Genomic DNA, 23,649 nt, shown 5'->3' with positions numbered 1-23,649 from the left:
TTTATTATTCCTCTTTTTCAGGCTCTTCAAAGCACATTAGATTCAGGTAAGATTTCCCTATCCCCAGAGGGCTCACAATTTAAGTTTTATACCCGAGGCAATGGAGCGTGAAGTGACTTGCCCAAGGTCACAAGAAGCAGCAAAGGGATTTGAACCCTGGTTTCCCTGGCTTGCTGCCTGCTGCTCTAACCACTAGGCTGTGGTGAAGACCAGAACTGTGAAGGACTTCAAAGGGGCGTGGGATAAACAATGTGGATCCATAAAGTCTAGAGGACGTGAATGAAGAGTGGGTGGCTCGCGGGAATGACGGCTACTGCCTGGAAATAATATCCTTATTCAATAAACATACACACGGTTAATTCGACTCCAACAATGCTCTAAGCTTCAACGGCAAGAGGAAATGTAGAAAAAGATTTGCATTCACAAAAAAGCGGGGAGTAGCTTGCTTGTTACGGCGGTTACTACCCCAAACCAAATAAGCCTGATACTTCACTTTCAATACATATCCAGCATAGCTCTCTGCTTCAACGGCAGGGGAGAAAGACCGATACTTCACGCAAACCCAGCATAGATCTCTGCTTCAACGGCAGGGGAGAAAGACCAATAATTCACGCATATCCAGCATAGCTCTCTGCTTCAACGGCAGGGGGAACGAAGAAAAGTGGATCTATATACAGACAATAACCAACAAGGACTGAATTACATAGTCTGGGTTAACAAATAAGAATGGGTGTAGCTTGCTTATTGCAGCGATTACAACCCCTAACTAATTAAGCTAGATATTCACTTAGATGCAGTTCCAACACTGTTCTCCTCATTAATGGTGGGGGTGGAAGGGAAATAGAACCAAAAGGTTACTAAGAGCCAAGACTAACAGAAGTATGAGAAAAAAAAAAAAGTGCAAAGCTTACTGGGCAGACTGGATGGGCCATTTGGTCTTCTGCTGTCATTTCTATGTTTCACCAAGTGGCATTAACTGGTATAAAAAAACAACTATATATCGCTTGCAGAGGCCTTATAGCAGATGCCTAACCCGGTTGACAACTTATAAAGAGGAACAAGATAAATATTAAACAAAAGCAGTAGATAAGGCTGAACTCTGAGGAGACCAAATAACTATATCCCGCCAGATTTATTTTACCTATTAATCCCTTATGCACTGTTTTGCATACTATTGAATGTTACAGTGGGATAAGGAAGAGCCAGAGATTGGCTGGGGTCTGTGGCACTGTTCTAGGGGTGTATTTGGACAGACTAGATAGATGGGCCAAATGGTCTTTATCAGCTGACACGCGCTATGGCAGTAGTAGAAACATGGTTGGGAGGTTGCAGTATTACAAACAACCCATCCTTCATTCCCTCTAAAGTAGAAGCAAGGGGAGAGATAAGAACAAATATAGTAATGATGGCAGAAAAAGACCATCTGGTCCATCCAGTCTGTCCAACATGTTTCCTATGGTTGTATATGTCACTCCGTGCAGATTACCTTCCAAGCCTTATGTTAAGTAGTAATCTTAACAATCAAAACCAGCAACTGTCAAACCCATAACAAAATTACTGCTTGCAACATTTTTATAGGATGAGCAGCCTTCTCGATAATTCAGAGAATACTGTTTGAAAATGCTTTGCTTTTGGACTTGACCATAAAAGCAGTCCTGCACTTTTTCCCTGATGTCTGTGTATCAGTACTCTGGACCGTAAAAGTCAGGGCCCAGCATTGGCTGTCGCCTGAATTCAATTATTCCCCATTTTTTTCTCCCCCCACCCTCTATCGAAGCGAAGAACAATGTTGCAGTTGCATCAAAATCATATAAGCTAATTGCTTAAGGATAGTAATCCCCATGCCCTCTGTTAGGTGTAGTAGCTGCCACTCTTTGCAAGTTACCCCATGCCCCCTTTTCTTCATTAGGGATCTTCAGTGTTTATCCCATGCTTTTTTGAATTTGTTTACTGTTTTCATCTTCACCATCTCTTCTGGTAGGGAATTCCAGGCATCCACCACCCGCGCCATAAAGAAATATTGCTCTTCTCTTTGGACAAAAAAAGAGAACAGAATCAAAGTGCAACACAGCATGCCATAGGGTAGGTGGATTTGGTACCAGCAGGCAACACCTCCCAAAAGCCAGCTGGGTCGTTCTAGAAGATTGATGGTGGCTAGATGATGGTCAGATACTGTCCAGCAAGTCCACAAAGCCTTAGGATGACTGCTGCCCTATTCTAGTAGCTGTCTTGTTTTCAAAGGTAACCCATACTGTAGTTATACAATGTTAGGTTCCATATTAGGAGTTAACACCCAGGAAAGAGATCTAGGCATCGTAGTGGATAACACATTGAAATTGTCGGCTCAGTGTTCTGTGGCAGTCAAAAAAGCAAACAGAATGTTAGGAATTATTAGGAAGGGAATGACGACTAAAACAGAAAATGTCATAATGCTTCTGTATCGCTCCATGGTGAGACCACACCTTGAATATTGTGTACAATTCTGGTCGACGCATCTCAAAAAAGATATAATTGCGATGGAGAAGGTACAGAGAAGGGCGACCAAAATGATAGAGAGGATGGAACAGCTCTCCTATGAGGAAAGACTAAAGAGGTTAGGACCATTCAGCTTGGAGAACAGACGGTTGAGGGGGGATACGACAGAAGTCTTTAAAATCATGAGAGGTCTAGAATGGGTAAATGTGAATCAGCTATTTACTCTTCCGGATAATAGAAGGACTGACTAGGGGGCACTGCATGAAATTAACATGTAGCACATTTAAAACTAATTGGAGAAAATTCTTTTTCACTCAACACATAATTAAGCTCTGGAATTTGTTGCCAGGGGATGTGGTTAATGCCATTAGTGTACTTGGGTTCAAAAAAGATTTGGATAAGTTCTTGGAGGAGAAGTCCATTACCTACAATTAATCAAGTTAGAATTAGAAAATAGCCATTGCTATTACTAGCATCAGTAGCATGGGATATACTTCGTTTTTGGGTACTTGCCAGGTACTAGTAGCCTGGATTGGCCACTACTGGAAACAGGATGCTGGGCTTGATGGACCCTGGGTCTGACCCAGTATGGCAATTTTTTATGTTCTTATGGCACTATGACATGGATGGTGAGGAAAGGGTGTTTTGAGTATACAAGATCCCATTCTTATCTACCCAGGATGGTACAGAATCCCTGCAGTAACTTGCACAGAGTAGCAATTATAAACCTCAAAAGTAGTGGGTATGGCTGCACTGAGCATCCAAGAAGCTAGGATAGCCTGCACATACTGATCATGGTTAAAACCCCAAAATGAATTAATATGGGGAGGCCAAATGTTTGTTCAACAGCCTCATTAATTTTGGTGGCCATGTAGATTACAAAACTTAATAGGATGACATAGAAGAGGACCCAATTACAGGATTACGAATCAAAGGGGTCTAATTACTAATCTGCGACATACATGTTAATGCAAGTTATTAGTAAACAGGCCCTACTGCCACTACTAAGCACCAGTAAACATCAGGTGTTATGGTGTATACAGATTAATAAATAGACCCCAAAAAGAATAACAAGGCCTAAAATAGTCTATTTGTAAAGACAATGGGGACCAGCATAATGGCAGATTTTAGACATGCTTGGGACAAATGTGGAAGAGGGCAGTGATCAGAAGGGGGTTAAGAAGACAAGTGAAAGATACAGCTGTGGGGAGTTGGTGTTTACTTGCATATAGGAATTTGTAAGCTCATCTACCCAAACAGAAAGCCAGATGAAGAACCTGAATTGAGTAGACTGGATGGGTCAATTAGTCTTTATCTTCCATTAATTACTACGGTACTATGGTGTCTACATTTTTAATTTTTTACCTCAAAAACTTTGCCAAAATATTTATTCAGGACTTTAAACAAAGAAAGTTGAAACTCAGATAGCTTAAAATAATTATTCAAGAAAAGAGTGACAGGGTAAGTTTAAATGCTCATTACAAAATTAACGTTAATGTATTTTATATTAATGATTGTACAGCTATTGACTACTGAAGAGTGGGACATTTGTTTAACAAATTCCCCAATGTGCGTTATGTTGTGTGGGAATGGTTAAATTTGGAGTAGGTATACTATTCTACATTTGAAACTTGTAAATCTTCCCTCTAACCAAAATTAAGAGAAAATGAGTAGGATTCAAATGAAACACTTTTTTTTTAAAAAGTCATTTGATTAATCAATCTCCAATGTACATCCCCCACATTGCTGGAACAAGGGGTTTTCAGGTGAATTTCATCAATAAAAATGTAAGAGAATGAATGTTTTGGTCATGTGACCAGATTCTGTCAAATTAAAAAGTCTCACTTTTTACATATATACTGCATATATGTAAAATTCCAAGTTACAGATGCACTATTTCCTCTAGTGATTTAGGTCCTATTTAAATAAAGGGAGGCAATCTTTAAATCACCTATTAATAATCTTGCCTTGTATCACTTATTAGTGCAGCTTCCGCTTCACACTGTAAACTGGATCAGCTGATTACCAATCACTATAATACCAAATGGCTTCTCACTTAGTGACTTTCTACAGCACCTATAACTTAGAGAATAATAAAAAACTGGACACTTTATTATAAAATACTGGGCATAACAAACCTGAAAATAAACACATACATCGACAGATGGTGGCTCTATAAACAGCTCACACAAAGTATGTCACGCAACCCCTATTGCCTGCTACAGTAGTAACTATTAAAATACACCTTCTATTTCAGAAGTACATATTTGGCTCATCAACTGTTGACTCAAGCCAGATTCTACAAAAGACTAATGAAACATTACACGATAGTCCTGTCATTTCAGCCACTGAGCAGGTGAACTAAGTTATACCTATCAACCCTAACTTTTTGTAATAATTTAGTACTAAACATTTTAAACATAGTAAACAAAAGGGTCCATGTTTCAAAAACAACCTCAGGCTATCAACTGCTTTCTATTCATAATTACAAGGGCGAACATTTTACTTCAAATATTCTAATTTCCTAATATGCTACTAAAGCTGCTAAAGATCTTCATATGAAAGAGTTTATTTCCGTTTGATATCCCGTCTTTTGCTATAAGCCTTAAAGCAATGAATAAAAATCAAAACAGAGAAACAAAATAAGAACATATAGAACTACAGACTAGGGGTGTGCATTCGTTTTGAACTTATATGTAAAACACTACTTTTTTTTTTTTTTTTTTAACTTAAAAAAGTGATGAGGCGAAAACGATCGGATTTCCAACTTATTCAACATAGCTATGTTGAATACGCGTCGGAGTGACGCGGCCGTCACGTGGTCCACCGCGGTTCCGCTCCCGGACCCTTCGTTGGACACAAACGGAACTTTTGGCCAGCTTGGGGAGGTCAGGAGGCCCCCCCAAGCTGGCCAAAAGTTCCATAAATTGAGTCTATGTCCATATGTGCACCGGTTCCCTAAATAAAAATTTAAACCCCTCACCCTCCTTAATCCCCCCCCCCAAGACTTACCAAAATTCCCTGGTGGTCCAGCGGGGAGTCAGGAAGCCATTATTCTATAGATGCCAATAGTCTTGAAAAAAACTTTATTAAAGTGGAGACACAAAGTAGCCCGACTCAGGCCGAGTTTCGCCGTATCAAGACGGCTGCCTCAGGGGCTTGTGTATATTCTCTTCAGTACACAAATAAAACAAATCATATATGAAGGATCATATATACCATTATATGATCAATGAAAGTAATGAATCTTGCAGTCGCATGCACGGATCGATCTCCACTTGTGCGGACAAACATGGTCCACCGCGGTTCCGCTCCCGGACCCCTCGTTGGACACAAACGGAAATTTTGGCCAGCTTGGGGAGGTCACATATGGACATAGACTCAACTTATGGAATTCTCCATATGTCCATATTGACCGAAATTGACCCCCCTTTTCGACTTATGGACTTATGAACATAAACTTTTTGTCTGCACATCCCTACTACAGACAATACGACAACCATAATCCCTATGGTTACTTAGATTAATGACCATCATACAAAATATTCAATTTTCCCCTCAACAGCCCAAACAGTTCTATCTTAAGCTCGTTTACCTCTATCTCTGCTTTGATTCTGCTCCAAACCGCTTCGTGAAGATGCTCCCCCACTATATATGGGAGCCAGTCTCACTTATGAGGGTCAGATGAAGAGAAAATTTTGAGAAGAATAAAGGATATCTAAATGTTCTATGCAAAATACAAATAAACATATTATAGAACACCAGGACACTAATTATTATCATCTCTTACTTTTAGCAACATACTGAAATTTTGTGATATTTTTCTAAATTTGTTTCTAATATTATGGATTCAAATGAATACTTGTAAGAAGATAATTTTAGGCAGCTCAGCTACATCCCCAAAAGACTTTGTGATGGATCACAACAGGCTCTAATGATTGATGATTATTGCATATAAGTTGAGTACAGATACTGTATAAAGTCATGACACTATCACATTGTTCCAGAGAGCTGAGGTGGCCCCAGGGAACATCTGGTGCCTCTGGGGAGATGAAAGACTAAGATATCTGGTGTCTTAACAGCTGGGAAAATCAAATACCAGACTAGTACCAATGCCAATGAGCTGATAATGAGTTAGGACATTTTGTGTCTCTTAACAAATGGGGAGATTAGACTAGTATATATAAGGAATTGCATTTGCCCATATCTTTGGATGATCTGAAAGGAACAAAGAATGAATCAGCTGGTTCTTTTTAGGGTCCCCAAGTTCACAGTCTTCCAGGTTTCCAAGAACACTGGCTTATAGATGTAAGACATATAAGGGAAGTGTTCTTTTTTGTCCTTTGATTAAGATTCTATCTTTATCTCTGTCTGTTTCCTATTTCCCTGTACTGATTTATGTATATACTGTGATACTGAATTCAATTTTCATATTACTTATCTTTGCTGATTTACTTCCCATATATTTACAACATTTAGTAGACTAACCACATCATTCATCAAAATGCATTATGGCGTTAACGCCATAACACATGCAAAAAACATTGTAGCAGATGGTGCAAATGGAAATTTGAGGGGGGGGGGGCGGGAATTAGTTAAATTAGGGCAATATCGCACCGTGCGATAGCATAACGTATGCTATTGCACGGTTTTAATGCCAGGAATAACTACATCTGTTTCCCTAGCGTTAAGCTGTGCGATATGCTGGAAATGGCCATAACGCAATTCTCGATAAATTTATGGAATTGCATTTTGGCCATTTCTGGGCTTGGGGAGATAGGGAGAGGGGCAGGGGGGGAGAGAGAGAAATTGAAAGAGTGCCCAAGGCTCTATTCAGGTAGAAGCACAACTTAAGCACCCACCTAAGCATTCTTAATTGCACCACTGTGCACCTAGATAGGCACCGCTACTGGGCACCCAGCTAGGTGCACAACTAGACACACAGCCAGGCATGTAATTGTGAACTGACGTACCTGAAGAGGGCAGCCTTATGCACAGAGAAAAGCATGCGAATGCCGCCGTGGCCTACCACACAGCGAACAAGCTAAACTCAAGAGTGGGGCCTAGCCTAGAAGGCTGCTCAACCCGCCAAGCTGCCCAAGTCCCCAAGCTCCTCCGGAGGCAGGAACAGACGTTGGATCGGAGCACCAACAAGGGAGACCGGAGGGAAGAGGAATCACTAAAATCAACTCCCCCTTACGTTTTTTTTTTTTTTTTTTTTTAATTACTCTTTACCTGAACTCAACCCGTCCCAGCAAAGTATAGAGTCAGTCTCCAGCTGCAGGGGGAGAGGGCATAGTACTTCACCGCTGTGCTTGGCTTCCTGCACCCACTTGCCTTTCAGCTGTTTTACAGCTAAGTCCACACCAGCTGAAACCAGCAACCAGACCAAAGCACTCATCTAAGGAAAGGATCTGAAGATATCACCTCAGTAAACTCGACTGAGGGAGGGACCAATAGGTATCACCACGGGAGAGCCAGGCAATAAACTTTCTTCTTTTCTCAGTCTACAAAAAAACTTTTAATGCAATCCCCAGTAGGAAGATACACGTCCACCATCTGCTGGAGACAGAGAACACTGGCAAGCTGATGTCAGTGCAGGGATATATATCTACCGTGATGTCAGCTTTGTTCCGTCGCCATCTGCTGGTCAAGGTGCATAACCCACTGGTTCTGGATCCACCTATCTGAATCCTAAGAAAGCAATTGTTTGGGCACGCATTCTGGACCCGCTAATACCCTATTGCATGGGGTACTAGTCTAGCATATCCAAAACGCGCATAAACCTGTGTGCTGGCTGGGCACAGTTTATTGCATCGACCCATTAGATTGTGAGCCCTCTAAGGACAGGGAAATACCAACATTATCTTTATTAATCAGCTTTGAAGTGCCCGTAAAAAGCTTAATATAAATTAAACCACATAAAGCCAACAAGTCCATAAACATATAACAAAACAAAAACAGGACAATGGTCCTGCTTTTTATCAATTAAGAGGTACTATAAGAGCCAAAACATATGAGACTGTTAAGTCAGGTGGAATACAGAAATCAGATGGTCTTCAGTAAAGACTGTAACCCGAGTTCTGCTGTGACTTTAAAACATGAAAATGACTGACAAAGCAGAACTGGGAATGCTAATTTAAATTTACTAAACTCCTTCTGTACTTTCATTTTGTAGTACCTTTGTAGGGGTTTTCTGTACAAATACCAAAAGGAAAATTCTTCTCTAGGCATAGATTAGTCATTCTATTTAATAAGGAAATACCGTAAACAGCAGTAGAATGTGTACTAATTAATAAGTTATCTACATTATAAAACACCAAGTATCTGGTATTTTATTTTCATATCTCAGAGCTGGAGATTCAATTTTTGTTTCATATGAACTGTTTGAACGTTGACTCTATAGCTTGATTTCTAGATTAACAAAAAAGTATCACAAGAATAACACGTTCAGTGCCAATAGGAAAATCTTAATTTTGAAATGCATGAAACTCTGCAACTGTTATCTTTGCACATATCTTTGCAGCATATCTGCTGTAAATACAACTAACTACGCTAACATTAAAGACATTCAAACCAATCACTTCCCTGTAGGTATCAACTTTTTCACTTCAAGCATGACATTAAATGTACTTAAATCTAGTCTTGTATCCTTTGCACTTTTCTAATACCATTTCCAGAATACTATTTTGTTCTTCCTAACAAACGTGTGAGCTGTCAGCTTCTTCACAAGTGCCTTCTGCAATGCGGCACACAAAACAAGATAAACAGATTTAAAACATTAAAAAAAAAAAAAAGAAGATTTTACCTATGAGATGGGGCCTCTTCAGCAACAAACTACTACTGTGGACAAGATTATTTTTGGAAATAATAATTCATGCAACCTATGTATCCAAGCAAAACTCTAAAATTCAATTAAGTTTTTTTACTATGTTGAAGCAAAGCTAGATATCTCAAGTTCATTAAGGGTAGATTATCATGCACTGTAACTTAAAGAATCACACACTTTTAAAGCGTTAATGATATCTTTCTAAATACTTCTGCTTGAAGTTCGGCTGTAGCCCTTCTCCTTCCTCATGAATATGTGAATAAAAACTCCAGAGAGATCCCTCACTTATTCTTTATATAACGTTCTGCTGGCACTACCCAAGTTTTCAGCTGGACCAAACAATCCTTGTTTTACTTCTGTAACTCCCTATATGTAGAAATAAACGACTTCAGGTAACGTCTAATAACTGTGTTTAACTCATATGCTCCCATGAATTATGAGATATGACATGAAAAAAGAAGAATCCAAAAAATTATAAATAAAAAAGGATGTTTTTTGTTTCACAGAAAACTTGACAGTCACTTTTACGACTCAGACTTCAAAGAGACAGTACAGATCACTAAAACTTTAGGAAGAAGACTTGCAACAAGAAAAGAAAAGAAGGCCATAGATTTCAGAACTGAGGGGGGCCATTTGGTAATCAATAAAAACGTCTCATAAAACAAACAAACAAGCGCAGTAATCCTAGTTTATAACTGTCAGGAACTTTAAGGCGTATCACGCAAAATTAATTATTCTTCCAGTTCAAAGTGTTGAAACTCAGGTACCCAAAACTTTTAACAACTTCGGCGGGGGTGTGTGAAGGTATCAACAACCAAATTAAGACAAGCAGAAGTGTCCAAACGTGATTCAGAGCTTGCAACTGTGCCCACGGGTGCTTATTTATCGACTTGTAAACAGTACGTGACAGTGGTGATGGGGGAGAAGCGAATAATAACAATATTAAATTAAAATAAACCTGAGGGGCTCATTACACTGCCTACAGGAGCGAACTGAAGGCAACTTACTAACTCCCCTAGCCCCGAGAGCGGGCGCTGGAACAGGGGGCATTGTACGGTCAGTGCCTGGTGCCCAGCCCCTGTCTCCCCCGAGCTGTTGTTATGCCGGCGCTGGGAAGGCGCATACCTGTCATGGAGCACCGCTGACATCATCTCCCCTCTGTGCCCCGGGTGATCCATGCCAGTGTTGCCAAGTAGGCGGTTTTCCCGCCAAATTGGGCAGCTTTTTTTGAAATTTATAGAAGTTTTCTCTCTGCAGCGGATTTTTCACCGCGCTGTCAGCGACAATAAGTCACAACTCTTTTCCTCTTCGCTTCCACATTCAGTTCTGGCCCACACCGTGAAAAGGCGGGGGCGGCGCACCGCGCATGTGCCTCAATAAGGAAACGTCACAGGCTGCCTGCCGGTGAGAGCCTGCTGGAATCCAACGGCCGCTTCCGGTCTCGATGTGACTAAAATATATTGCGCATGCCCTTTATGGGCTGCTGTTGCGCTTATCTCAGGTGTAGTAACGGCTAAGATAGGCTTATCTAATGTGTAGTGTACCGCGGTGTTTTCTAGCTGTAGCGAGCGAGTAAGATTTGTCTTTTGAAACTACATTGGGCTCAGATAAAGTAAGTTAAGGGTGGCGAGGCATATTTAACTATCTTTACTGCAATTATTGTTTTTTTATTTTATGACTAAACTGTGCCATGGTGTAAATGTGATGTGCGCACCGCGCTGCCGGCACCCTGTTGGGGGTGCAATGAAGAAACAGGTCGGTGGAAGGCTCAAGACCTTGATGAAGGATTTGGGACACAGAAGAATCTGTGAGAGTAGCGGGATTTGGAGCAGTTCTGAACGATCCTAGGGTGACTTGGTGCTTAGTTCTTGTGCTCAAGACGGTGGAAGGAACATTTCTCTGACTATGATGGGCTGTGGCTTACGGTTGCTATAAGAACATGAAGCCCTGATGTTTTTATTATTAATGTAATCTTTGTACAATTGATGGGATTGCTAAATCCAAGTGCCATAACCGAATAGATAAGTCAGTTGTCCGAGAATTTAGGTGCCCATCCTTAGCAGTGAGGTAACCCCCCCCCCCCCCCCCTCCAAAAAAAAAAGAAAAGACTAGGGCTGAGTACCCAAACCCAGGACCAATTTTCACTAGATACTTAAAGTGGGTGGCTATAGGGGTGAAGACAGCACGGAAAAACTGTTAGAAACTTGGCACCGATTTTTCAACACTAGATCAGTTTTTAAAAAATGTTCAGTGCTTTATTTAGGGCCCTACATTTTAGAAACCCAAATTTATGGAAAAACGTTGTCAGACTTAAATACTTACGTTTTTAGCTGAAAATTCTCAGTAATTTTATGGTCCCAGCTTTTGCGATGTACATCGTTGATGCTTTTGTATTTTTTTTTTCAATTTTTTCTTTTTTCATTTAAAAATGTTTAAACAAAAATATCAAAAAGTAATACAGATGTAATTACTTAACATAATGATAATTACCATAATCATCTACATCTCCATTACATAACCCATAAATGGGGGAACTACATATTCATAATAATCAAATAGAATTAAACATTTGAAAGGAGAGAGAGACAGTGGAATTCTATTGATCATCAATACTACCTCTTACAACTTTTTTATCCAACATAAATGTCTCCAACTGCAATGGATCAGAGAAACTATATTTATTTCCTTGGTAGGTTACTAAGCACAAACACGGATACTTTAAAACAAGCTTGCTCCCAGAGCAAGCAATTTAACCTTCATGGAGAGGAAATGTCTCCTTTTTGCCTGTGTGGCTCGTGAGACATCAGGAAAGATTAAGATTCTCTGACCGTGGAAATTCAGATCTTTATGTTTAAGAAAATCCCTAAACACTTTATCCTTGTCTGCTTCCAACTGAAAAGATACAAATAAGATAGCTCTCCTATGAATGATATCTATGGATTCTTCTAGGAAGGTCGAGACTCCCACTCTTGAAGTTGCAGAGTTTCCTCTTCCTTTTCTCCCATTTTTTTTGAAAAATAAAAAAAAATTTTTAAACTGCTGGTGTCTCTCTTCATATATGCAAATCCTCGTCCCTATTCAAGAATCCCTCAACAAATCTCTTAAGTTTTGGGAAATATGCCTCGCCTTCATTAACACCCTACTCTCTAACCTCTACCTTGCTTTAAACTCCTCCAAAACTGAACTCATTTCAAATCACCCTAACTGTACGCCACCCTCTGCTTGTGACCTCACCCTCCCCTCAAATGCTCTTCCCTTCTTTGTGTGAGATCTTGGTGTCTCCCTAGACCACCAACTAAACTTCAAAAACCACATTAACACAATCATAAAGGGAGGATTTTTCAAGCTCCACATCCTCAAAAAAACTTAAACCTCTGCTCCACTCGCAAGACTTCCGCACAGTCCTGCAAGCACAATGCTATCAAAAATGGATTACTGCAATTCCTTACTTCTAGGCCTCCCCTACTCTACAATTAGACCCCTGCAAATGTTACAGAATGCTATGGCAAGAATCCTTACAAATACACGTAAAGCTGACCTCATCACCCCTATTCTTAAGGAACTCCATTGGCTTCCCATCTCCTCCTGCATCAGATACAAAACCCTCACCATTATTCACAACTCTCTGCACAACCACAATCACTACTGGCTTGAGGATGCTCTTCGATTCTGCTCCTCCAATCGTCCTACTAGAACCGCACTCTCAGGAATCCTCCCCTTCCCTTAAATGTGCTCACCACACTTCCACCAGAGAAAGAGTCCTATCCATTGAAGGCCCCTCCCTCAGGAACACTATGCCACTTGAGCTCCGACTAGAACCATGCATTCGGAAATTCAAAATGGGTTAAAACATGGCTCTTTAAAATGGCCTACCCTGACTGCACCTCCTTATTTACCCCCTTCCCCTTAAACCCTACCTTCCCAATAGCTACCCCTGCTAGACTATATATAGTTGCCTTTCTGAAGGTATAATTTGTAATGTCATATAGGGCCTCATTTTCCAAGGAGTTACCGTGTGTGATAATTCCGCAAACCGCGCTTAACGTGATTTGTGAATTTTTAATTTTGTATTCAGGGGGGCAGAGCAAATATAAAGTAGGGAGGATTTATTGTGTGCTGTGAAACAGCTGCACTGTTAGTGTGGCTCCTAATGCAGAGGCTGGTAAAGGTTTATTGTGGTTCATGATGTCTCCTGACATGCCTGTTTCAGTATGATGTGAGAGAGAGAGAGACTTGCCATAGTGCCTCCTCCCTAGACAGGTATTTGTATCCCTATGGGAGGCCCACCTAGTAACTCGAGGTGAGGTTTAAGTATTAGTGTAGGGGGTTAGGGGCCACTTTCATATTCAATGAGACGTACGAACAGAACAGTGGTCTCTTGTGAAGATTTGATGACCTACGGAGTGAGGAAACTCACTCCAAGATGAGATTTGTGCAATGTTCTCTCCACCTAGCTTGTTGTTACCCAGGTAGAGAGTCCATCAAGCTAGGTGGAGAGAACATTGCACAAATCTCATCTTGGAGTGAGTTTCCATCGTGAACCGCGATATACTGGCAATGTAGCCCAAATTGGGCTAACAGCGCAACTTGCAATAACAGCCTTTCGCATAGCTGATAGTGCAATTCGTGATACACATGCTTATTAGCATAAGGTACACCCCTTTTGTGCTATCGCATGCGATATTGGAAAATGAGGCCCATAGTGTCTTCATATGTACTAGTTAAAAATAATGTATATTGTTGTATATATGGCAGCAGAGCGATGATCTGGCAATGGTGGACGCCCTGAAGGCCCAGCGGGACTGGGGGAGCGGCGTTTCCACCACTGGAGGTGAGCACAAAGCAGAGCAGGTAGAGGGGAAGCGGTGGAGACCGCAACACATGTCACGAATAATTCATCCTGCTGTCTACAGAGAACTCGATTTATGATAAGCAAACTTGTTTTTCCAACTTAGAGAGAGGAGCTAGTTGAATGCCAGTGTCCTTCTGACTCAGGACTAGCAGATTTCCCTCCCTAGAGTCAATGGGAAGGATTTGCTGGGGCTGGCCAAGTCTTTTCTGGTGCTAATTCTTTTCCTCCTTGGCAAAAATCTGAGGTGCATGCTTTTGGTGTGATTTAGACATTGCTTTCACATCATCTCCTGAGGTCCAGATGCTCTCTTGCTTCTAACCTCAGCACTGAGAACTTGCCCTACATGCCAGACTTACTTATATACAGTTTTACAGCAGGGAAGCTGAGCAATGAGAAAAAATGCTTACTTTAGTATGAATATACTATTTAGTTCACAAGTTCTGTGGGCTCTTAAAAGCTAAAGTTTGATGGGTTAGCATGCACGCAGTTTTCATGCGCTATGGAGATTATTTCTTTTGCTCATAAATACTAAAATTTAGTGCATAGCCCTTAAGTGTTTTAGCTTGCATGTTAAATTATCAACATGCATGCTAAAACATTTTTGGCCTGCGTTTTAGTGCATAAGCCCCATAAATGTAGATTATTTAAAATTTTCAGAAATAACTTTTAAAATTTAGAAAGGAGATGAATTTCACTAAAATATTTTCACAATGCCACTTTCATGAAGATTCATTTTCAAATGCACTTTAATCAGCATTTCTGGATCTAGTCTTGGAGGCTACTCCCTCCCCTACAAAATATCTTTTTTTTCAGGGTAACCAAATATATCTCATGCATATTCATTGTGGCTATCCTGGAATCCAGATCAGTTGGGATAAAGGGCAGATTAGTAACATGTTATTTCCTAGCGTGTAGCAGATGGACTCAAAACAAATGGGTATAGTGTGCTCGTGCTAGCAGTTGGAGACGGATCTGACGTCAGCCCGGGTACATATACCCCCACAGGAAGTGAAGCAATTCAGTAATTTCCGTCTCCAAAGCAGTTTGGAGCTACCCATGCTCGCTGAGCATGTTTCCAAATTCTATCGACTAAATTCATAGAAGAAATCTACTGAAGACGAGCCCCGCACTCGTGTGGTGATACCAGGCGGTCACTCACCCAGTTGAGTTTCCCGAGCTGACTTCCGTGGTCCCTCGGAGGTAGGAGCCTCGGTCCGGTGGCCGGTTCGCGGCAGGGACTCAGCCCCCGAGTGAGAAGGGCTCGGACGCGGCTTGGCCCCCGAACGGTTCGGGCGCAGCCTAGAGGCAGCCTCGGTCCCGGCGTGGACTTGGCCCCCGGGCGGTTCGGGCACGGCCTAGAGGCAGCGGGTGCACTTCCTTAAGCGCGGCGGTGAAGGTATTCCCCTCTCCCCCCGCAGCCGGAGACCGCCCGGGTCGCAGCCGGGAAGCGCCGAAGACAGGGTAAGGCGTACATCTTTACTTGGTCTCCGAGGAAGTGTGGACTGACTGGGCCTGCCTACGAGGCCGCCCGCCTGGGAGGTCGCCATCTTTGCCTGCCTACTTCTCTTTTCTAATTAAGCGCTTTTGCTTGCTAAACGCTCACGCGATAGGTGCACGTTGTTAGCGCACGCGATAGGCGCATGTTGTTAGCGCATGCGATAGGCGCATATTGTTAGCGCACGCGATAGGCGCATGTTGTTAGCGCACACGATAGGCGCATATTGTTAGGCTAAGACGCCCGTTCATAGTCGCACGTGTATAAGACGCCCGCTATAGGCACACGTTTCTAAGACGCCCGCTATAGGCGCACATTTCTAAGACGCCCCGTTCATAGGTGCACTGCTTATAAGACGCCCGTTCATAGGCGCACTGTTTATACGACGCCTGCTATAGGCGCACGTTTATATAAGACGCCCCGTTCATAGGCGCACGTTGATGAGACGCCCGTTTATAGGCGCACGTTTATATAAGACGCCCGTTCATAGGCGCACATTTCTAAGTCGCCCGCTATAGGCGCACATTTAATAGACGCCCCGTTCATAGGCGCACTGCTTATAAGACGCCCATTCACCGTTCATAGGCGCACTCTTTATACGACGCCTGCTATAGGCGCACGTTTATATAAGACGCCCGTTCATAGGCGCACGTTGACAAGACGCCCGTTCCAGGCGCATGCTGTTACGCGCCCATGTTAGGCGCACATCATAGGACGGCATCGCATTTGAGGAAAATGGAGCATAAGAAGGCCTCTGCATCCGCAGAACTGGCGCCCCCAGAATCAGGCATGAACTCTCTAAGCCTCTGCTCAGAATGCAATCTTAGAGCCACACAGAGCGAGGAGGCAGACTCCCTATGTGCCCAATGTGAGGAAGCCTTGGCAGTTCCAGGACAAGACCGGTCTCAGCCCAGCGGTTCCTTAGAGAACACTCCGGACTTAGCAGGCCGCGGCGAGCAGCCAGGGAATCCGAGAGACCTGGTACCCCGGCGGCCAGATCTGGCTTCGCTTTCCTGGGTGGAATTATTCAAGGGGATTCACGCCTTTGTCCCGATGCAGTCTGCTCCTCGGAGGGGTCTTTCCATCCCGGTTGATCCAGCCCCTGGACCCTCGAGACCTAGGCGCAGCCACTCACCACCCGACAGCCCCAATCATGAGGATTCGGATTATTCACAGGTAAGTGAGGAGCCCCCCGAAGAAAATGAACTTCCCTCGGAGATAGAACCATATCGGACCATGAGACGCTTCTTTCGGAGAGAAGATCTGCCAGGCCTGGTCTCACAATGCTTATCGGAGCTGGCCATTCCGGGCCAGGACCCCTCAGGGATTCCTGTACAGAACCCTCTGCTAGAGGGCCTGCGCCAAACGGCTCACCACTTTCCCCTCCTACAAGCAGCACAGCAGCTAATCGAGCTGGAATGGAAGGCACCAGAGGCCTCATTCAAAGGGGGTCGGGCCTTGTCAGGCATGTACCCTCTAGATCCGACATCCAAGGAATTGCTGGCATGCCCCAAGGTAGACGCCATAATTAATGCAATCGTGAAACGCACCACCATTCCGGTGGAGGGGGGAGCGGCCCTCAAGGATGCACATGACCGACGCATGGACACCATTTTGAAACAAGCTTTTGAGGTAGCAGCCATGTCCCTTCGAATCGCAACTTGCTGCACCGTGGTGATGCGCTCCTGTTTATCACAGGCAAGAAACACCCTGGGAGAAGACATGGAATCGGCTCTCGCATTTCTCACAGACGCAGCCTCCGACCTCGTCCATACGGCAGCCAAGGGAGTGTCCTCCTCAGTGGCAGCCAGGAGACAGCTTTGGCTACGCAATTGGGCTGCCGACTCGTCCTCCAAGACTCGACTCACAAGAATGCCCTTTAAGGGTTCACTACTGTTCGGCAGCGACCTTGAGAATTGGGCTACTAAATGGGGTGCCTCTCCGTTACCCCGTCTACCAGAAGACAGGTCAAGGAGGAGCCAGCATCCTGTTTCCAGACCATCCAGAGGTAGAAACTCGCAGCGCTTCAACCCTTACAGGTCTCGCTATCAAGCACCTCGTTCTCAGGCCAGGAATCAGCCCTTTCGGGCTAAGCACACCAAGAAGAGAACCGGCCCGGGTTCTGGCCCCGGCCGTAACCCACAATAACAATCAGCCGACCCATCTGAGGGTAGCAGCCATAGGGGGCAGGCTAACCCTCTTCTACCGCAGGTGGGTCGAGATCACTTCGGACCAGTGGGTCTTCGCTATTATCCGGGAAGGATATTACCTGGATTTCTTTCGGCTTCCGCCAAACAAATTTGTGGAATCTCCTTGTTCGCCGCTCAAGACAGCGGCACTAGAAGTGACCTTACAGAGGCTCCTGGCCCTAAAAGCCATAATCCCAGTACCTGCGGAAGAGGTATCTTCTGGGCATTATTCCATTTATTTCATAGCCACCGCGCCGCGGATCTTTACCAAGGTAATAGTAGTAGTGGCAGCGGCACTCAGGAAGGAAGGAATCCTCGTCCATCCCTACCTGGACGATTGGCTGATCAGGGCAAAGTCGCCGGAGGAGAGTCACCGGGCAACCAACAGAGTTATAGCTCTCCTGGAAAGCCTAGGATGGGTAGTCAACATAAAGAAGAGTTCCCTACAGCCATCCCAGTTGCTGGAATACCTAGGGGTCCAATTCGACACCCAAGAAGACAAGGTCAGCCTGACCTCCAAGAGACAGTCAAAACTCCGGAATCATCTGCAGGTCCTGCTGAGCGCCAGCCGGCCCAAAGCTCGGGATTATCTCCAAGTCCTCGGCCTCATGGCATCCACTCTGGAGGTGGTGCCATGGGCGAGGGCTCATATGAGACCATTGCAACGCGCCCGTCTATCTCGATGGAGTCCACGATCACAGGACTACACCATACACCTGCCTCTACCAGCCAGTGTGCAGAATCAACTACGCTGGTGGTTACGGCCCGGCCACTTGAGCCGGGGGTCAAGAATGTCCTCCCCAACCTGGATTCTGCTCACCACAGATGCCAGCCTGAATGGATGGGGAGCGCACTGCGAGGAGCTCACCGCCCAAGGACGGTGGACCAGAGAAGAGTCAAAGTGGAATATCAACCGACTAGAGGCACGGGCAGTCAGGCTAGCGTGCCTGCGATTTGCCCACAGACTTCGCAACAGAGCGGTCAGAGTGATGTCAGACAACGCCACCACAGTGGCATACGTCAATCGACAGGGCGGAACCAGAAGCCAACAAGTGTCTTTGGAAATAACTCCCCTGATGATTTGGGCAGAAGCCAATCTTCAGTACATCTCCGCCGTACACATTGCCGGGAAGGACAACACTGCGGCAGACTTCCTCAGCAGAGAAAGCCTAAACCCGGGAGAATGGCAGCTGTCACCCACAGCCTTTCAGATAATTGTGGATCACTGGGGGACGCCAGCTATGGACCTATTAGCAGACAGGTCCAATGCTCAAGTCCCCAGATATTTCAGCCGCAGGCGGGATCCTCGAGCTCAGGGGATCGATGCCCTGGTACAGCCATGGCCTCAGGGGATCCTGCTATACGCATTTCCTCCATGGCCCTTGTTGGGCGCCATTGTTCACAGGATTCAGCGACACAGAGGTCTAGTTCTTCTAGTGGCCCCGGACTGGCCAAGAAGACCCTGGTACGCAGACATGAGAAGACTACTGGCAGGGAATCCTCTTCCTCTGCCTCCATACCGGGACCTGCTACGGCAAGGCCCCATTCTCCACGAGGATCCAGCTCAATTCTCATGAGGCCATGACCTCATGATTCATATGGACAATCAAGTGGCATGTTTTATGTGAACAAGCAGGGTGGCTCGGGATCTAGGAGTGGGCCCTTAACAAATCAGTAACCCTAAGGGCCATGTATTTGCCAGAAATAGCGAACACTTTGGCCAACCAGTTAAGCAGAGTGTTCCATTCTCATAAGTGGTCTCTCAACCAGTCTGTGGCTCACAAAATCTTTCTATAGTGGGGTCAGCCTTGGCTGGATCTTTTCACCACTGAACAAAATCAGAAAGTGCCAAGTTCTGTTCAGTCCATCCCAGTTGGCTCAGAAGAATACAGGATGCCTCTCTCATACAGTGAATGATGGGTCTCCGGTATGCGTTTCCCCTGATTTCTCTCATCTCAAGAATGGTTCAGAAAATGATCCGAGATAGGGCTTGCATGATTCTCATAGCACTCGCGTGGCTGAGGCAGCCCTGATTTGCATATCTGGTTCAGAATTCAGAGAGCAGTCTAATGTCTCTCAGTCAAGAACCAGATCTCTTAAAAAAGGAGGGGGGGGGGGGCTCCCTTCTTCACCCTCTCTACTCGTCCCTCCAGCTGACTGCCTGGATGTTAAACACAAAGTCTTGCAGGGCTTAATTCTTTCGGTGGATATTCAGTGAGTTATCATTGCAGTGAGAAAGCCATCAACTAGGCCTAACTATTCCTTCAAGTGAAAACAATATGTCACATGGTGTCAGGATCATCGCATTAACTCCTTTTCCTCACCACCCAGATAGATTCTAGATCACTTATTTTATCTTTCAGATTCTGGCTTGGTGACATCTTTCATATGAATCCATTTAAGTGCTATAGCGGCTTATCATGAGAGGGAATTCCCATCCTTTGTTATCTCGTTTCATGAGAGGCCTCTTGCACCTTCATTCTCCCATCAAAAAGCCTTCAGTCCCCTGGGACTTGAATGTAGTTTTGACTGCTCTAATGAAGGATCCTTTCAAACCACTATGAACCACACATTTGAAATTCCTCACTTGGAAAGTGGTTTCTCATAGTGATAACCTTGGCCCAGCAAGTGAGTGAGCTACAGGCCTTGGTTCATTTCTCGCCCTACTTGCAGTTTTATCATGACAAAGTAGTGCTCAGGACTCTTCGCGCCAGTAGCCCTTCAAAAGGGCTCCCTCTGTGCGCGTGCGCAAGCCCTAGAGGCGGGGCCTGTACCTCCCGACGGCGTCTCCCTTGTGGGAGCGCCGTGGGCTAGGCCGCAGCGGCGGACTTGCGGAACTTGCTGTCCCCCCGAACCGGAGCCGAGAGGAGGTAAGGGGCCGGTCGCGAGGAGCGTGACCGGTACCGTAATACCTCCTGCCTCCTTAGGCACAGGGCCACGCCTCTTCTCAAGATCATGAGAGGTCTTGAACGAGTAGATGTGACTCGGTTATTTACACTTTCGAATAATAGAAGGACTAGGGGGCATTCCATGAAGTTAGCAAGTAACACATTTAAGACTAATCGGAGAAAATTCTTTTTCACTCAACGCACAATAAAACTCTGGAATTTGTTGCCAGAGGAGGTGGTTAGTGCAGTTAGTGTATCTGGGTTCAAAAAAGGTTTGGATAAGTTCTTGGAGGAGAAGTCCATTAATGGCTATTAATCAATTATACTTAGGGAATAGCCACTGCTATTAATTGCATCAGTAGCATGGGTTCTTCTTAGTGTTTTGGTAATTGCCAGGTTCTTGTGGCCTGGTTTTGGCCTCTGTTGGAAACAGGATGCTGGGCTTGATGGACCCTTGGTCTGACCCAGCATGGCAATTTCTTTTTTTTTTTTTTTCAACTTTTTAACATATACAAACAAAAAACATTTGTATTGGAAATACAGAGATATTATACTCACATAATCTGAGGGCTAAACTAGCCCTTTTAAATCTCAAATTTCAATCATCTCTATATCAGATCTCTTGTTATATAGGAAAATGGAGAGAGAAAAGTAACCTTACAAGGAGTATATAACAAAAAGTATTTTCACAGTAGGTGCCCTAACCACCACCTTTATTTTAATTTCCTCTTTATTCCTCGGGGGGTCTCCTGCCAGCTAAGAAACCCCTCAACTGGTCTGGTAAAAAGAAAACATAAGTATTTCTGGCCAGTTGAATGATACATTTACAGGGGTAGCGTAGTTTAAAGCTTCCCCCTAATGCTATGGTCTCAGCTCTCATGGATAGAAAATCTTTTCTATGCTGCTGCGTAGACTTAGCTAGGTCTGGATATACACGGATAAGACCCCCATGAAACAAAACATTTATATTTTTTAAATAATTCTTCATGATCAAAGAAACAGCCATTTCATCAAAAAAAGAAACAAAAAGCACTGCACGATCCATTATTTCATCACTTGAGTTTTCTAAATAATCAGTCAGATTCTGTAGATCTGATCGAGAAGGAAATGCTAACGGCGTGCTGCTTCTTTTAGGGAGAAAGAAAAGTTTTTTAATAGCTGGTATCTCTTCACATGGGATCTTTAATACCTCCATAGCATACTTTTTAAAAGACAACAAGGGTATTTCCCCTGATAGAATAGGGAAATTCAAGAGTCTTAGATTGAGATGTCTCATATAGTTTTCAATAGACTCCAGCCTTCTCAAAGATGAAATTCTTTCCAAGACCATTGTAGTATTAGCATTTTGGAGGCTTTTTATATCTTCATTAATCTTCTTTATTGAATTATTTTGCTCCTTAAATCTATGACTTGTGTCCTTTTCCAGTACTCCAACCTTAGCAGCTATTTCATCCAGCTTAAGAGTTTGATTATCTAGCTTAGAAGACATTCCCGCTATAAGTTCCCAGATGTTATCTAGGGTTATTACCGCCGGTTTGTTTAATTGCTGGGAGAGGTTTCTTACCCCAAATCTGGCAATTTCGCCTTGTTCTCCCGTTGTTCTGGGGATAACCACAGCCGTTTCTCCTCCTTCTCCCGGCGTCTCTGTCTCTCGGTGTTCCGGAGTAACTCCCTCCTCTCCACCCGCTCGGTCGGCGTCTGGTCCACCCGGCAAGTTTCGTCCGATGATGTCATCGGACTGCGACTCATCTCCTCGGTCGGCTGTTAGGGGCAAAGTTCTCACCGGCGTTCTGAGGTCAGGAGGGGTCAGTGAGAGTTCCCCTGGAGAATATGGCTCTCCTCTCACCTGTTCTCCTGCGGGGACTGACTCCCTCAATTGTGGTGGTTGGAGGGCGAAGTCGGTTATTAATCGCTGTCCGGCGGCAGAGTTCGGGTCGGGTGGAAAGACCCGAACTTTACCTTTCCTCTTATGGGGCATGAGAAAAGTATCCGCGGCTCTCGTGGCCGCAATGAAAAGCTTCAAAGGAAATCTGGAACCAGAGCAAACGAAGGTACGTCCTCTCAGGGCGCCATCTTGTTTTTCTCCCCCCTTAGCATGGCAATTTCTTATGTCCTTATGTTCTTAAGATTGAAAGGGCCAGTCCTCCTGGCTCCTCCTTATGATGTCATCCTGGGTGTTCCTCTTCAGCCCTATAAAAGGGCTCAGCCTTCATTTCCTCTTTGCCTTCACAAGGAGTCAGTCATGGAGTCGGACTGCTCCTGGATCCTCCATTCCAGCTCTTCAGTCGAGGAGTTCCTGATATCCAGCTCCACTTCTTCAAGGCACTCTGTTCTTCGTGGGAATTTCTTTGTCTTCCTCTGTGGTTCCTGATCCTTCGTCTCATCTTCGTTCCATGTTTGGTCTCTTGCCAGATCCTAAGTCCTTGTCTTCAGATGTTTTCGTCATCCAACCCTCCTGATGTCTTCACCTTCAGATCTTCCTGATGTTCTCATCTTCTGATGTCCTGTCCTTCCAGAAGTCCGTCATCCTATTGTTCTGCCTCTCAGAACCTCCTCACTGCTCTTGGTTGGGTGACCTGGGGTTGAAGTCCAGATGTCCTGACGTGCCAGATGTCTTCATGTCAAATTGTCTTCTTCTTCAGAATCCTTTTGACATCCTCATCTTCAGTCCTTTTCGCTGTCAAGCGTTTGGAACCTTTTGGCTCCTACATCAAGGAGCCTTCAGACTCTTTGGCTCCTTCATCAGGGTAGCCTTCCTCTCAGATATCCTGGTTCTGGATTTTATCTCCTAGTGGACTGTCCTCTTCAACTTCGGTTGACCTTCTGATTCGTTCTCCGCGTTGGGTCTGAAGTCATCGCTTCTTCAGGTTGACCTGCGCCAATTACACTGAGTCCCCAAAGCCTCAGTTCAGGATGGATGC

At 44.3% G+C, this 23,649-nt stretch overlaps 1 protein-coding gene and 1 long non-coding RNA gene across 5 annotated transcripts in view; one reads left to right on the top strand and one right to left on the bottom strand.

Annotated features, from left to right (window-relative positions):
• Positions 1-10,717, bottom strand: part of KLHL13 (kelch like family member 13) — a 266,417-nt gene extending 255,700 nt beyond the window's left edge. For all 3 annotated transcript variants that reach the window (XM_029606698.1, XM_029606699.1, XM_029606700.1), the window contains exon 1: positions 10,430-10,717. Coding sequence is in view for 1 of the 3 variants with exons in the window: in XM_029606700.1 (XP_029462560.1) it covers positions 10,430-10,482 (53 nt within the window). In the remaining 2 variants the exon portion in view is untranslated. The remainder of the gene's footprint in view (positions 1-10,429) is intronic.
• A 47-nt stretch (positions 10,718-10,764) lies between these two features.
• LOC115094051 overlaps positions 10,765-23,649 on the top strand; it is a 56,119-nt gene continuing 43,234 nt past the window's right edge. For both annotated transcript variants that reach the window (XR_003857489.1, XR_003857488.1), the window contains exons 1-2: positions 10,765-10,916; positions 14,060-14,135. This is a non-coding gene — a long non-coding RNA (uncharacterized LOC115094051). The remainder of the gene's footprint in view (positions 10,917-14,059; positions 14,136-23,649) is intronic.

Source organism: Rhinatrema bivittatum, chromosome 6, assembly GCF_901001135.1.
Source record: "Rhinatrema bivittatum chromosome 6, aRhiBiv1.1, whole genome shotgun sequence".
Taxonomy (NCBI): Eukaryota; Metazoa; Chordata; class Amphibia; order Gymnophiona; family Rhinatrematidae; genus Rhinatrema; species Rhinatrema bivittatum.
Note: the sequence above shows the minus strand (reverse complement) of the source record. Positions and strands in the feature narration are given on the sequence as shown.